Consider the following 15,937-nt stretch of genomic DNA (forward strand, 5'->3'; position numbering starts at 1 on the left):
TGCTCTCAGTTGGTTATGTAGGAATGTGGAGAATTTAAAGCAGTGAAAAGCTGAAGACGGGCGGATCCTGATATCAGATCATCAGTTTCAGCTCACACCCTGTGACTGACCCGGAGCACATACCAGACCCACTTGCTCCTCTATAAGAAGCCACCTGTGAGGAGCAGCATCACTCCTCCTGCAGGTCAGAACCTCCTCCTGTCACCATGTCCCTGTCCGTCCGCCAGCAGAGCAGAACCTCCTTCAGCTCCAGCTCCAGCTCCTCTCAGGCCGCATGGATCCAGAGCCGCACACCCAGCGTGTACGGAGGAGCGGGGGGCTTCGGGACCCGCATCTCCTCCTGCTCCTCCTCCTTCGGGTTTCTGTCTGCAGGAGGTGAGTCCAGCCTGACGACAGGAGGGAGGCTCACCATGCAGAACCTCAACGACCGCCTGGCCTCCTACCTGGAGAAAGTAAGTCCTCGTGGAGTTCCTGAAGCTTTACACACTTTAGGTCACACCGAAAACACACACTGAACACACACACACACCAAACACTGAACACACACACCAACCACTGATCACACACACCAATCTCTGAACACACACACCAATCACTGAACACACACCAAACAGTGAACACACACACCAACCACTGATCACCACCAATCACTGAACACACACACCAATCACTGAACACACACCAATTACTGAATTAGAGCCACTAAAAAGTAGAGTTAAAAACAAGTCTTATTAGATCATTACAACTTGGTGCTAGGTAACTGGAGCTAACAGCTATTAGCATCAGCTAACTAGCTCCAACTCATGTTATTTTAGGAAACCAGAGTCACCATTTAGCACAAACTAAAGTTGTTAACAAAGCTAACCGGGTTAAACATCTTCCTACAGGTTGTTTTTACCATCATACCGTTACTTATTACATCCTAAAGCAGAGGTCCAGTCAGGCCCGGTTTGGTCAGGTGGTTTAAAAATGGCGGACTGTTTGATTTGATATAAGTATATATTCATTAGAGCCTAATTTCCTATAAAACAAACTAAAGTAAGTTAGAACAAATGCAGACAAAACAACTCAAACAGAAACAAAATGATAAGTTTTGAGTTGATTTGTGTTTTTTTTAGGTTGTAATTGTTTTTCCAATTAGTGCAATTTACTAAAAACATCATTTTGTGTTAAAAATGCGTTTATGTTTTTAAAATAATCCTCCACAGTTATTTGACTCTGAGATTTTCCTCTTTTATTTGTAAATGTTTCTTCCAGCTTTAACACAAATAAAAGAGCAATATTCATTAAAGAAGAGGCAAAAATATGAGAAAAAGGAGCATCAAATTAATTTTAAATACTATAGTTGTCACAGTAAAACAAACAGTTTTAACATATATGTTTGTTTATATTTATTGTTTTTATTTATGCATTTTAATTTAGGATTTTCTTCAACCTTAGACTTGATAGCAATTATGAATTTTTTATTATATGTAAATTAAATGTTATTATTCTGCATCTCATGTTTCTTAAAGATGAAAATCTGACTAAATAATGCGGTGTGTGTGTGTGTGTGTGTGTGTGTGTGTGTGTGTGTGCAGGTGCGCTCTCTGGAGGACAAAAACAAGATGCTGGAGCTGAACATCAAGGAGTTCTGCACGAAAACCACTTATGTTACCAAAGACTACAAAAACTACTTGTCCACCATCACCGAACTGAGAGCAGAGGTACCACGAGACGGCTTTTATTTAATTTTGTTATTATTTTACTAAACGCAACACAATGATGGAGAACCATAACTCTGTTCAGCCGTGGGGAGACATGAACACACGTCTTTAAATACTGAAGCAGCAGGAAGAGATTAGAACTGAAAATCATCTCATTTGGTCTTAAAAGACAAACAAATGACATCAGATTAATAAGAACTCAGTGATACAGATAATTATTAAGACACCAAAGGACCCCAGTGAGCCTGAAACCCTCCTAAAAGTTATAAAAATATAGAAATTAGGAGAACATTTCTAAATATCTGTCATATTTATTGTATATACAGGATCTTATCATATTAAAGAAAGAGCTCAACATATCTTTGTCCCCTAACAGATTGAAAACAACAAGAAAACAATTGCTTGTTTTCTTTCTCCACACAACAATAAATCTTTACAGCAGAATTAGGGTTTCTTATTTAAGTTTTGCCTGAAATTAACAGTAGTTTGTGACTTTTACACATCTGTAAAAAAAAAAAAAAGTCAAGCAAGTTTCAGGTTTCCCTCCAGCCCCGACATTAGACACACCCGGTGTTTTCCATAATTTAATAAATCCATTTATGGATCTATTATTGTTGCTATTATCAGATGTTTTGATCTTATCTTTTTCAGCTCAACTTCCTCTCAGCACACAGATGGTTTTGGTTTTTATTTTTGTCTTGATCTTGTAGCTTCAGCTTTCTTAATGAAACGTTGTGTTTCTGATCAAAGTTCTGAGCATTTTCCTGAAGTTCGCTGCAAAACTAACATAAGCAGGAGATTTTCCTCTTGGCTGAAAATCATCGTAATTATTCAACCTGTTGACTCCTCAGATCCTGAACTCTGAGAGCTGAACAGCAGCCAGATGCAACAGGAGATTACTGATCAGTTCTCTGTGGATCGTTCTTTTTTCCCTCCTTTCATTTAGATCGCAAAGATGTCTTCAGAGAATCATGGGATCCTGCTGCAAATTGATAATGCCAAACTGACAGCTGATGACTTTAAGATGAAGTAAGCTGAGGTTCTTCTGTTGCTTTGTGCTGCAATTCACATCCAACCTTCAGTAAAACCAACAAAATACAGACCACAGCCATTACATTTAAAGAAATGTGCACGACCCGATGAATATCACAAGATGTCAAATTCAGAGTATGTGAGTGTGACAGTTTTAGCTCAGTATCTGTAACAATGGCGGACTTCTAGCCATTTTTATGTAAGTTAATTTTAATTAGCTGTAGCAACCTTCATAAATTGGACTGGGTTTAAAAGATGTCCATCCAATGATTGTGTCCTGAAAGTTTCATTAAAATCAGTCCAGTGGTTCATGAGATATTTTGCTAACAGACACACACATATGCAGGCGCAGGCAACACCTCATCACCGATTCCTACAAGAAGAACTGAAGGGCTGATCGGATATTTTGCTTAATTATGAGCTCATGAGGATGACTCCTGACATGCAGGTACGAGCTGGAGCTCAGCATTCGGAGTACGGTGGACGCTGACGTGTTTCGTCTCCGGGGGATCAGGGACAGCCTGACTCTCAACATCAGCAGCCTGGAGATGGAAGTGGAACACCTGAAGGAGGAGCTGGTGTCGATGACCAGCAGCCACAAGACGGTGAGAACTGCTGAGGTCAAAAACAACATGTCTGAGGGAAAGATGGGTCAAAGCGTTCATTTTTGTCCCTTTTTGTTTGTTGCAGGAGCTGGAGCAGCTGAGGGTCCAGGGTGCCGGTTCTCTGAACGTGGAGGTGGACAGCACAGAGTCCGCTGACCTGCTGAAGATCCTGGAGGAAGTCAGGCTGCAGTACGAAACCGTGATGAAGAACAACAAGCTGGAGCTGGAAAAATGGTTCCAGGCCAAGGTGGGCTGGAGAAATGACCCTTACTGTGATCATTCAGTGGGATTCCTGAGAGCTGAAAGACTGCTGAATTTAGCTGAACAAGCTGGAGCTGAGTTTGAACAAGCTGAACATTAGCTAAAAGCTAAAAGGATCAAAAGGATATAAAATACATGAGCAGCAGTTAATGCTAATAGAGCAAAACACAAGCGAAAAGCTTAAAGTAGCAAAATGCTAGCTAAAAATTTAAAATATCAAAGCAGTAGCTAAAAGCTAATAGTGTCAAAATGCTAGCTGGTAGCTTAAAGTACCAAAAGGCTAGTTAAAAGTAGCAGAAAGCCAGCCAAAAGCTAATAGTAGCATAATAAGACAAAAAATAGAGCAAGTATGAGCAAGCAGATTTCAGAAATAAAAATATTTTTGAATAAATTGAAGAGATCTTAATTTATTTTTTTATGGAAAATATTTGTAAATATAGTTAAATAATTTAAAAGGTATACAAGTTACAGAAACTAAAACTGTAGCATGCATCTCCTGAAAGAGCTGAACAATCTGACATCTGAGCGGCTGAAAATGCTCGAAGTCTGCAGAAGAGGTTCGACTCGGCGTTCACTCAGTTTTACAAACGAACCTTTTAAGAAAGTCAAACGTTAAAAGGTTAATTTTTACGTTTGCTGTGTTTCTGTGAAAAGATGGAAATCCTCCAGGGGCAAATCATCACTTGCACGACAGAAGTGAAGACGTATCACTCCGAGATCTCCGAGCTGAAGAGGACCTACCAGGCCCTGGAGATAAGCCGACAGGCTCTCTTCTCGGAGGTGAGTCCTGGACCCACAGCAGCCCGGGCACCGCTGGGGCTGCTTAAAGTCCACAAACATCAAGAATAAAACGCCTTCAAGACAACACAAACAGCAACAACAGCTATTTTTTATCAGTTTACTATCACTGTGTGTGTGTGTGCATGTGCTCATTTGTGTTAGCAAAATATTTCAGTAACCACCAGATGGTTTTTAACGAACCTCTCAGTAAGCAATCATTTACAGTCAATTAACTTTGGAGCCTAAAACACACATCCTGTTTGAGGCTTTCCCTGTATCTGTTGTGCTTTTATTGTGAAAGGACACACTTGTTGTAAACATAATAGCAGCTGCAGCCTGTGAGGCAAACAGGAAGCCTTCCTGACCTTCCTTCCTGTCCGTCCTGCAGGTTCAGTGTCTGCAGCAGAACGTGACCGAGGTGAACGCTCAGTACGCTGCTCGGCTCAGCCAGCACCAGGCCACCATCACCACGCTGGAGGCGGAGCTGCAGCAGCTGAAGGTGGCCATGGAGCAGCTGCAGACCAAATACACGCTGCTGCTGGAGCTCAAGCCCAGACTAGAGAGGGAAATTGAAGAATACAGGAGGCTGCTGCAAGGAGAGGAGTTCGAACAAAAGAGGTGAGCGATCGATTTGGTTCTGTAGGACAACATACAAAGCAGACATATTCATAACGTCACCATCGTCCTTTTCAGAGCCGTGATCATCAAACAAATCACAGAGGAAGTCGAAGGTAACAATCCCGATCCTTCTCCGCTTGGATTATAAAATATCACCAAACTAAACTGCAGGGATGGCAGCTGATTGTTTCCCTTCTGTCGTCTGCAGAGCAGAAACCCCACATCGAGAAGCGGGTGAGGACCATCGTGGAGCAGATCGTTGATGGAGAAGTGGTTTCCAGCACCGAGGACACCAAAGTGCAAACCATTCAGTAACACGCCTGCTCCCACATAAACCCACAGGTTTACGATTAGGTCTTTAACACAAGTGCTGTTTAATTATATATAATTTTAAAATGTCTATAAGCTGTTTCAGTTTCTTCTTCTTGTCTTGGATGGAAATATGAAGCGAAAGTTGCTTCCTAAAATGTGAATCAAACATCTAAAATAAAAAGCTGAAGATGTTCGTTTTTATTCATAAATGTGTTTCAGTCCATGACTTCAGTTACCTTTGTGTGGTGAATATCATAACTCTCTATGATTCATCACCGCAGAGTTTTAGACTAAAATCATCTCATGATAAGAAACGACAAACTTGTTGCTGCTGTCAAACCTTTAAAATAACCTTTAATGTGATATTGAGAGATGTTACGGAATGACTCTCAGCTACTACCACTTCAAACTTCAGCTCAAGTTATGTAAAACTGACTGAAGTAAAGCCATTTCTGTGTTGGCTATTGTGGACATGGCAGCCATCTTGAATGGGTCTGACCCCAAAAGTTAACGAGTCGTTTGTCCAAGTTCCATAAAAATCTGTCCAGTGGTTCGGGAGATATTTTGCTAACAGACACAGCTTTAAACATAGATCTCCTTCAATCAGTTAGCGCTCTGAGGAAGTGCTGGGAAGGACTCTCAGCTACTACCACGCCAAGGTTTAGCTCAGTATCTGTAAACATTTGTGTGTTTTCTGTGGTCGCTTAGCTGTGGTGGCCATATTAAACGACTAAGTTGTAGGTTGACTCTGAGTGATTATTCTCTGTAAATTAAATTAAAATCCCTCCTCTGAAATAAAATAATAAATCTGCAGAATGAGTTTAATTTCATTTCTGACCACCAGGTGTCTCTTTTGTCTGTCTTTGAATCCTGACAGCTTCAGATTGCACAAACTTCGTTTACCTAATTAAAAGCAGATTTTCTGTTTTTTTGCTGCGCAGGAGACATTTAGGAGTGCGATTAACTTGATTTATTCAGAGCGGGTTTATTATGTGGTAGCAGCAGAATCCAATCCAGGCACATTTCTGATGGCATTTTTAAAACCTTTGCTGTGGGGAAATAAAGAGGGAACTCTGGCTTGGATGGACACAGAAACATGGAAAAGGAAGGTTTTGCCAAAAGGACTAAACAAGAGTTTCATTGTGCTTTAAAATGTGAAAATGTGAGAAGCTAAAAGCTTCTATGTGTGGAGCTGAGATGTGCCTGCTGGTTGAAGTGACTCAGCGGTGAGGACTGCTTTGTGCTGTTTTCCTTTAACACGTCGACGCTCCTCAGAATCACTTCTATTCACCGTAATCCCCTCTGAAAAGCTTCCACACCGTTTTACCTGCTTTGGCAGTGATTCATGTCGCCTTCAACACCCAGCTATTAGTTTTATTCTGCATGTCAGCACAAAAATACAGCTTAAATCCTGAATGTTACAATATAAAAACAAAAAAAAGTGTTTTTTTAATTTTCCGTGCTACTACTTCTGTATACTCTGTTATTTTAATTATTCATAAATCAATACATTCAGCTCATTTATAGGAGATGTCTGCTGTGACTTTCAGTTTTTGTAACTTTTGTGCTTTATCTATAAATATTTTCCCCATAGAAACGGTCAAAGGTCTTGAAAACATCGTTCTTGTCAGGTGCGGCAGAGAGTGAAGCGAACCCAATGCGCAGACTCACGACTGAGAGTTCCAGGAAAAACTTATTTAAAATAAGAAGAAACAAAAACAAAAGCTGATGTGGCAGCAAACACCATGAGCGGCGAGACACGAGGGCAACCAGACAGCACAAGAAAGCAACAACAGACCCACAAATAAGTGGAGGAAATGACCAGGTTTTAAAGACAGGAGGTAATTAGGGGAAGTGGACACAGGTGAGATGATTACAAAACTTTGGGCAGGTGTAGATGGGCGCGGCAGGAAAACAAGTGACTGATTGAGGACAATGGAATATGACAAAGAACGCAGAGTGCACAAAAACCAACAAACAAAACTAAACACAGGAACAACCAAAACCAGAACAATCAACCTAAAACAAAAGAAACTTAAAGAACAAATTAGACAGGAATCCAAATCCTGACAGTTCTCTTTGAAAGCTGCTTCAGCAAACTGACTTTATGTTTGACTTCTCATGCTGCATTTAGCTTTTAGCTAACCTTTTGCTACTAGTTTTAGTTTATAACCAGCCTTTTCAAAGTTCAAACTTCTTTATTTGTCTCCCATGGGAGAAATATTGTTTGGTATAAAAAGGGCACTGCTGCACAACAATAAAAGCATTCAGGACAACAAAACAACAACAATAAAAGCATGACAGTAAGAATATCGAACATTAATGTGCAAATATGCTAACTTTAAAAAAAGGCTACAGAATTAGACATACATGATATACTATTCAGGGTGTATTCTGGATGAAGATGTGAGAGCGAGCATCAGGGAGTTGTTTACCTGTGAGGTGACTGCCTGGTCTAAAAGCTCCTGGAGGTTAACGGAGTTCGACCCACGATCTGACCTGCTGTTCTTATCAAATGGTAAATTAGAGTTTATTATTTGACCGTTCGGCTGGTGACACCCGTACCGAAGGATGGACTCCATCGGCGCTCTGCAGAAAATTAACATCACGTTTTTTGCAGACGCAGAATAAACGGAGTCTACGTAAAAAGTGAAGGCGCTGACGGATTCTGGCACGAATGGTGGCTTCCAGATAAAGTCACTACAAATATGAACGCCAAGATATTTAAATGAAGTCACCTGTTTAATAGGATTTATTGTGTTTTCACAGGACTCACCGGGTTAACATTTCAACTGTGAAGTTTGTGGTTATCACACCGCTCCACAAACCTTTGCTACTTTTATATTAAACCCTCCAGCTTCAGCTTCTTCAGCAGATGTTTCAGTCATTCAGAACGTCAGAGGAGATTTAATGTTTCTACTTTAATCGTCCTGGTGTCAAACACAAAGCCAAATTTAAAAATAGATAAAAAGTAGAACCAAATAACTTTCTTCCTTCATTCTTTCACCTCATGGTTGCATTCACACCACGAGGAAACAAAGGCTGATCCCATTATCTGTTTTCACCATAGAGTGAAAATATTAGTTTTTGGTGTGAGCACGCGGACTCTAAATTTAAATAATCTACCTTGCATCTAATCAGTAGAAGCAAAAGTGAATCCATCTCCACCCAGATCTTCCAGATCATCTTAGGTGTAACTTTCCAGAGCGCCGAGGCCGACGCAAACTCTGCTGGACAACGAGAGGAAGGCGTGGTCGCTCCCTCAGGGCGTCGCAACAAACACCCAGAGGAATTCAGGCATGCAAAAGAAACAAACAAAACAAGAGGAGGGCTGCCAAAAACCACCTGAATGAGCCGTGACTCATCTTGGCCTTGAACACAACAGTCTGAAAGGAGATATTGTCTTGTGTCGTCCGCACCCAGAAACAGCTTTGAAAGCCTATCGTGTTTCAGTGAATGTTCGTGTTTTTTTAATATCACAACCTGCAAGTGTTGCATTTCAAACCTGAACTGAAATCTGCCTTCTGAAAAACCGTCCGAGTTCATGAAAAACTAAATGTGTCAAACAGACTTTAGTTTTTTTTTTTTTTTTTTAGGAAAACCACAAGTAAACCTCGTTGAAGTGTGTTAATTCAACTTCTGCCCAAAAGTTCAACAGGACTCAGAAACAAATACCTACTTTTTATTGTATTAAAAGAACCAATATAAAAGCATTGTTAAAGCTGCTGCCAGGGGCTGATTATGGTCACCATGGTAACCACAGACTTGTGTCTGTCACTCCCTGCCAGGTTAATGAGAGGCAGACTAAAAAGTAAGCCTCACACAAACAGGCGCTGTGTGAAAACTATAAGTCCAACCTTATAAATCCTTGAACCGTGAGCCGCGGAAGACTCAGAGATTTTACGATGCTGAGAGAAAACCTACAGAAATACCTACGATTCGACGCATAATCTGAATATGTACCTAAAATGATGCGGGAGGAAGAAGAAATTTTAGACACATCAACTTAAGTTTTCTATTAAAACGTCTGTAAAACTCAAGACATTAAAACTGCGACTGTGTCAAAACTGTGAAATATATAAAAGTGTGAAGTTGAACTTTCTGTGACCCGTTTAAATTTTGAATGAAGCTCCTACTGTGAAGTTTGCCCGAGCTACAGAGCTCCAAAGAGGCCTGTGGTTTTCTCACTGGTTTCATTAAACTCCCATTGATCTTCATGATTTTTTTCCCTCATAGTTCAGATTTTGTCCAAGTTTTGCAACGGACCTGCTACCCCGTTCCCAATCAGGCCGCGCGTGTTGGTGTGTAAACCCTGTTTGCCGTGAGGCGAGCGGATTATCTAAGCTAATAAAATGCTGATTATTCCAGTCATTCAAAACAGCCTCAGAATTTAAACAGCCCGTCCTTCATTCACACAGGAACCGCAGGCACACCTTGTCCTTCGCCGCACATGCCGTTGTCATTCATCACCCTGACAACAGATCAACCAGCAGTGACTTTACCGCCAAGGTTAAACTGTAATACATGAGGTGAACAACAAAACGCAGGTGAATGAAAACCTCTGCAGAGTAATTAGCTTTAATTAAACTCATTTGCTCTAAAAGCTGCAGGGATAAACGCAGCCTGATCGACACAAACCGCTAAATCTGCAGGAAGCTTCCTTACTTTTTACAAACATTACTTAAAGAATTTAACATCGATTTTTATAGGCACATCAAATATTAGATAGTTCGAAACTTTGAAGTTGGGTTCTGTGGAAAGTTTATTAACAGTTAATATCTTACCTGTTGTAGACAGCTTTTTGAGCAGCATTAAGTTTGGTGAAATAAAGATTATTTCTGACTGGAGGGACGAGTTAAAAGCTAATCTGAGCGAGGTTAAAAACAAACTGCTGCTTGTGAACGCAACTTTCTAAAACTTTACATCAGCCATCTTCACCTGCCAAAGAATAGATGAACAGATGTCAATGACTGACTGAAGACAAGAACGAGTGAGGAAAACAGTGGCCAGTGACACCAGGGAGACGAACGGGTAAACATACAGAAAACAAACACAAGAAAAATCCAGATCATGATCTGGATCGCCATCAAAATGTAATCCATTGTTGTTGTTGTTTTTGTAACAATAAAATCTTTGAAAAAAATAACCTCCATCATGGAGGAGTCACCTAAGACCATTCCTAAAGATGTTGTAAACGAGGCATCTGTTTGAACTGATATTCTTAGTTGTCAGGGTGTATTAACTCTTTTTTGTTTTCTTCTTTTATTCCTGCCGTTTATCATCATGAACTTTATTTATTACTTTAACTGTGTTGTAAGAAATGTGGTTTTTATATTTGTGTGCTGCTGCCATTCTTGTCCGGGTCTTTTAGAAAAAGAGATTTTTAATCTCAGTTAAATCTACCTAGTTAAATAAAGGTTAACAATTAATAAAAACCTGTGACCCTGACCTTTGACCCCATGACCTTGAACTCAATAGGCATCAACCTTGACCCATGAGGTATCCAGCTGTGCAGTTTGACTTTCCTACGTTACACAGCTGCAGAGTTAGAGCGCAGGATCACCTGTGAACTTGACCTTTGACCTTGACCGGATTACCACCAAAATCTAACCCCTTGTTCCTCGCACCTCGTTTGACGTTTCCTGAAAATTGTCACAAAAATCCACTCATAACTTTTCGAGAAATCTTGTAGAAAAACAAACAGACGGTACGGAAAAACACGAGCTCCTCTGCGAGGATAAAAACCTGAAGACGACTAAAAACAGAAAACAGAGACAAACTCAACCGATAAAACAAACACAGAATCCTGCAGAGCGGGACAACACGAACCGCTTGTTGCACATTTTATCATAACATTAAAACACAGCTTGAACAAATCAGGACTCGTCTCTCGACCTGTTCCATCAGGTTTGACTTTGTGACTCAGTTTTCGGTTGATTTGGAAGTTTTCTGCTGCTAAATTTCCAACGTGAAGTCCGATCTTGTCAACCATCCCACAGGTTCTCTCTTCTTTGATTTGACTGTTTGAGGCAGCAAAGCAACCACAAACCACAACACTCCCTTCACCGTGCTTCACAACTGAGCCGAGCTTTAATTACAGCCTTAATTTGTCTTTACAAACCACATCCTGACAACAAAGCACATCTATTACACGGTGAAGGTGCTTTCCCTGGAGCTCCTCCTGCACGCGTGAACCTGTTTACTTTAACACCATCCGATGAAGCTGCAGATTAAATGTGTTTACGCTCTTATTCACTGGACATTTAAGGCTCTGCCGCTGGCTTTAATTTACTGACAGTCTCGTCTAAAATCTGCACCTCGGGCAGATCATTTTCTGCTGTTTTCACTTTTATTTTTTGTGGTTAAATTTAATATTTTCAAGCAAGCATTATGTTTGAGCACCAGTTTATACAGAGGTGGAGAGGTGATTTAAGATCTTTATATTGAGTTTAAAAATTATTTAAGTATTTATTGGAAGAAAACCAGTGACAAAAACAAGCTGTATGTGATTTCAGGCTGGTTAGCTGTAGAATACTGAGGATTATTTGGAGATACGAGGGTTAAAGAGTTGGATGCGAACAATCTCAGTATTTATAACATGTGATAGTTCTCAGAAAATGTGTTAGGGATGACTCTCAGCTACTATCTCCAAAAACTTATAGCTCAGTGTCTGAGCTGACTGAGTTATAGCCACGTTTGTGGTTAAGCCGATTAGTTGTGGTGGCCATCTTGAATTGCTGTAGATGTACACCTAAAGATTACTTTCTGAGAGTTTCATTAAAACCCATCTTGAGGTTCGTGAGATATTTTGCTAACAGACAGACACAACTGACTCTAATAGGCAAAGTTTATTAGTGCTTAGAGCATGTGTTGGAAATGACTCTCAGCTACTACCACACCAAGTTTTAGCTTGCTATCTGTAAATTCAGCTGAGTTTTAGCCATTTTTGTGTTTACTAAGGTTGCTTAGCTGTGCCATCTTGAATGGGCTTGATTTCAAAAGTGTAATCAGTTGGAGACGTAAATCCAGTGATTTCTTTCGAAGTTTCACACGGGCAAAAACATTATCACCTTTCACATTCTGCAGTAGGCGATAAAAGGTATTTAAAGTACTACTATATGTTATTTCTCCCTTCATGCATAAACTGATTTCTATGATTTATTCACAGAAGGTGAGAGTGATTCTTGGACTTTACTGAAGCTTGTGTTGAGAGTTTTTAAATGAATTGAATTATTATGCAGCATCTATTGTCTGCAGACATGTTTGTGCTTCATATCATCTGTTTGGTTATGAGCCTAACAAACAAATGAAAGGAACGAACTGCCTACTTACTATTTTAAATGGCAAAATTAAACAAATTTAAGCCTTTATTCAGCAGAGTGAACCATTTAATCCCTCCAGTCTTAATGTGATGTTTCCGTATTTAAGAACCAAAATGGAGTCCGTCCAGGAACAAATATGTTTTATTGAGTGAATGATTTTTGTGTTAGCAGAAAAGTCAAACTACGGAGAGACAGTAACGTTTCCACTCAGATAAGAAAGTGGTTTCAAACTGATCTGTCGCCATTCAGCACGTGGAAAAGTTGAGTTTGTGACCTGAAAATGACGAAACATCTGGTTGGATACGCACAGTCAGCAACAAACACGCACGGTTACAACAACCGCCACTATTAACTAAATGAATCCAGAACTGAGTGGAAAGGTTTTTCGTTTTTCTTTCTACTAAACCTTCCTGTCAACAGGTTGAAGAGACGGTTGAAGGAAATCCTTTAAAAGACTGAGATGGAAAGAAGCAAACAGGCAGGAGCTTGTTCGATTCCAAGAAAATAACCTGCACTCATATCTGCGGTGAGCCCAGCCATTAAGAAAGTCCAAACTGGTCCCGAATGTTCATAAAAAATCCTGCTGTTACAAAACACAAAGAGACAGATGGGCACAATAACTAAAAATACATTTAAAGTTTGGTTTTTTTTTTGAAAAGTTAAAACAAAGTGTGTATCTGTTACCTCAGATCCAATGCAAAGTCACATGCCGTTTCATTTTACTCTGTTTGTATCATTTATTGCCTTGGTACTGAAACAGGTTTGGGCTGAACTGCATGACTGTCGTCTGCATGAATGATAGAACAAACTCCACAAGGTTAAACTCCTGTCAGGTCGATGACAAGATTTAAACCCTGCCAGATTTAAGTGAACCACAAACAGTAACGGGTGTGGCTGTTTCATCATTAACAAAATATTTTGCAAAAGGAGGAAGAAAAAAGCTTTGTCCTCATGCACCAAACGAAGCATCAGAATAAATATGCAATCTAATGAATGAATGTTACAAGTCTTAATGAGTTTTGTGAGTTAATGCTGCACAGTTAGAGCTGATTTGGAGAATAAGCTTCAACTTCTCATGGGCGAACAAAAAGCAGCTTTTTTCTGTGTGAGATGGGTGGGATTTTGCACCCATTTTGGCTCATCTTGTTCATATCAGGTTTGGACGGCTCCACCCACACTGGAGGATAAAAAGGGGGCAGAGGCAGAGCTTTTCCATCTCAGTCATCTCCTTCCCTCCCAGGCAGGCAGACCTCCCGAGCCGTCTCAACCATGATGAACAGAACCAGCACCATGTCCAGCTCTTACTCCGGGCGCTCCCTGGGAGGCCCGGGTGGATCCAGGGTGAAGGCGCAGTACGCTTCAAGTGTGTACGGTGGCGCAGGTGGAATCGGGCTGAGAATCTCCTCTGCCTCTGGGGGCTTTGGAGCTGGAGGCAGTGCAGGTGGGAGTTACGGTTTTGGCGCAGGGGGTGAAATGGACCTCCACGTTGGGGCCAACGAGAAGGCAACCATGCAGAACTTGAACGACCGTCTGGCCACCTACCTGGAGAAGGTGCGCAAACTTGAGGCGGCCAACGCCGACCTGGAGCTGAAGATTCGAGAGTATCTGGAGAAGAAAACTGGCCCCAAAGCCCGGGACTACTCAGCTTATGAGGCCACCATCGCTGAGCTGCAGGAAAAGGTGACGTACAAGCTCTGAATGAATCACCAAAGCACCCAATTCAGACATATTATGTTGACATATTAATGAGTAATTTACAATCATTAATGAGAAACTTTCCTGTATCTAACAGATCAGGGAAGCTATTCAGAAAAATGGAACCGTCCTTTTGGCCAATGAGAACGCAAAGCTGGCAGCAGATGACTTTAGGACCAAGTAAGTACCAGAAAGAGGAAAAAAAAATGTTGGAAAAACTGAACAAGCTTGAAAAAAGTAAAGGATAGTTGTTAAGATGGAAATGTTTTTTCTGCCCCGCAGGTATGAGAACGAGCTGTGTATGCGTCAGTCAGTGGAGGCAGATATTGCTGAGCTAAAGAGAGTTCTGGATCAGCTGACGTTGGCCCGGTCCGATCTGGAGTTGCAGATAGAAGGCTTCAAAGAGGAGCTGATCTTCCTTAAGAAGAACCACGAGGAGGTTGGTGGCAAACGTTCAAGTTCATCTCCCGCTCAATAAAAACCTTTCTCGAACAACTCAACAAAGCAAACGTGTCGATTCAACAGGAAATGGCAGCGATGAGGAACCAGATGTCCGGTCAGATCAACGTGGAGGTGGACGCCAAGCCGCAGGTAGACCTGAACAAAATTATGTCTGAGATCCGTGAGCAGTACGAGGCGGTGGCTGCGAAGAACCAGAGAGAACTTCAAGCCTGGTTTGATACAAAGGTGAGTAAATAATGGCCGTCTCAGCTGAATAGTTTACCCTAGATTTGTTCAAAGGTTACTTGGATTCGTTGCTCAGACATTTTCTCACGTCTCCTGCAGTCAGCGGAACTTAACAAAGAGGTGGCGGAGAGCACAGAGAACCTGCAAACGTCCAAAACAGAAATCACCGAGCTCCGTCGCACGTTGCAAGGCCTTGAGATTGAATTACAGTCGCAACTTAGCATGGTAAATGATCCTGAGCTGGCATTTTACTCCTCTTTACCTCATCATGTGCATGTGTCAGTTGTTTTAAATCTGTTTCCTCTTTGCCTCCCTCATTTCTTCAGAAAGCGAGGCTGGAAGAAAATCTTTGTGAGGTAAAGGCCCGATATGCCCAGAAGCTCCAAGAGCTCCAGATGCAGGTGGTAAGTCTGGAGGATCAGCTGCAGAGGCTGAGAGACGACATGAAGGGACAGAACCAAGAGTACGAGATACTGCTCGACATCAAGACACGGCTGGAGATGGAGATCGCTGAATACAGGAGGCTGCTGGACGGAGAGGCCGGGTAAGGGCCGCATAAAACAGACAAATCATTTCTGAAACCTCTTCATTTAATCCTCCGGCTGGTTTTAACCCTCTGTATGTCTCTGCCTCTCCACAGTACTGGCGGTTCAGGCAGCAGCTCGGTTAAAAAGGTGGTAGTCTACACAGAGGAGGTTAAGGACAGCAAACTGTCATCCAGAACCTGAAAACATGCTTCACGCAGAAAACACGAGGCGGCACCTGGAGGCATGGGGTCATTTACACCACTTCCTTTAAAAAAAACAATGTGACACAATAAAAGCCTCTCAGTTTGCCAACTGCATCTTCGTCTCATTTGTGTGTGCATACCTTTACATAATCCCGTGACAGTGCCAGAAGCAAAACACATTTCCTGTCC

At 41.3% G+C, this 15,937-nt stretch overlaps 2 protein-coding genes across 2 annotated transcripts; both read left to right on the forward strand.

Moving 5' to 3' along the window:
* Window positions 1-206: 206 nt before the first annotated feature.
* On the forward strand, window positions 207-5,523 carry LOC108236279 (keratin, type I cytoskeletal 47 kDa-like). The gene is made up of 9 exons (XM_017416835.3): window positions 207-452; window positions 1,581-1,706; window positions 2,653-2,735; window positions 3,187-3,343; window positions 3,429-3,590; window positions 4,259-4,384; window positions 4,773-5,002; window positions 5,078-5,115; window positions 5,211-5,523. Exons 1-9 carry the CDS (start codon window positions 207-209, stop codon window positions 5,315-5,317), a joined length of 1,275 nt encoding a protein of 424 aa, XP_017272324.1. The 3' UTR covers window positions 5,318-5,523.
* An 8,318-nt stretch (window positions 5,524-13,841) lies between these two features.
* On the forward strand, window positions 13,842-15,860 carry LOC108236409 (keratin, type I cytoskeletal 13-like). The gene is made up of 7 exons (XM_017417037.3): window positions 13,842-14,316; window positions 14,429-14,511; window positions 14,614-14,770; window positions 14,857-15,018; window positions 15,118-15,243; window positions 15,345-15,562; window positions 15,659-15,860. Exons 1-7 carry the CDS (start codon window positions 13,906-13,908, stop codon window positions 15,744-15,746), a joined length of 1,245 nt encoding a protein of 414 aa, XP_017272526.1. The 5' UTR covers window positions 13,842-13,905; the 3' UTR covers window positions 15,747-15,860.
* The last annotated feature ends 77 nt before the right edge of the window (window positions 15,861-15,937 follow it).

This window comes from Kryptolebias marmoratus, linkage group LG3, assembly GCF_001649575.2.
Source record: "Kryptolebias marmoratus isolate JLee-2015 linkage group LG3, ASM164957v2, whole genome shotgun sequence".
NCBI classification, from domain to species: Eukaryota; Metazoa; Chordata; class Actinopteri; order Cyprinodontiformes; family Rivulidae; genus Kryptolebias; species Kryptolebias marmoratus.

Bases quoted from the DNA above. Each gene is read 5' to 3' on its own strand.
- LOC108236279 (XM_017416835.3), top strand. From the start codon at position 207: ATGTCCCTGTCCGTCCGCCAGCAGAGCAGAACCTCCTTCAGCTCCAGC. The intron at 2,736-3,186 runs GTAAGCTGAGGT...CCTGACATGCAG, and splicing joins GCTGATGACTTTAAGATGAA to GTACGAGCTGGAGCTCAGCA. The intron at 5,003-5,077 runs GTGAGCGATCGA...CGTCCTTTTCAG, and splicing joins GAGGAGTTCGAACAAAAGAG to AGCCGTGATCATCAAACAAA.
- LOC108236409 (XM_017417037.3), top strand. From the start codon at position 13,906: ATGATGAACAGAACCAGCACCATGTCCAGCTCTTACTCCGGGCGCTCC. The intron at 14,512-14,613 runs GTAAGTACCAGA...TCTGCCCCGCAG, and splicing joins GCAGATGACTTTAGGACCAA to GTATGAGAACGAGCTGTGTA. The intron at 15,244-15,344 runs GTAAATGATCCT...TCATTTCTTCAG, and splicing joins TACAGTCGCAACTTAGCATG to AAAGCGAGGCTGGAAGAAAA.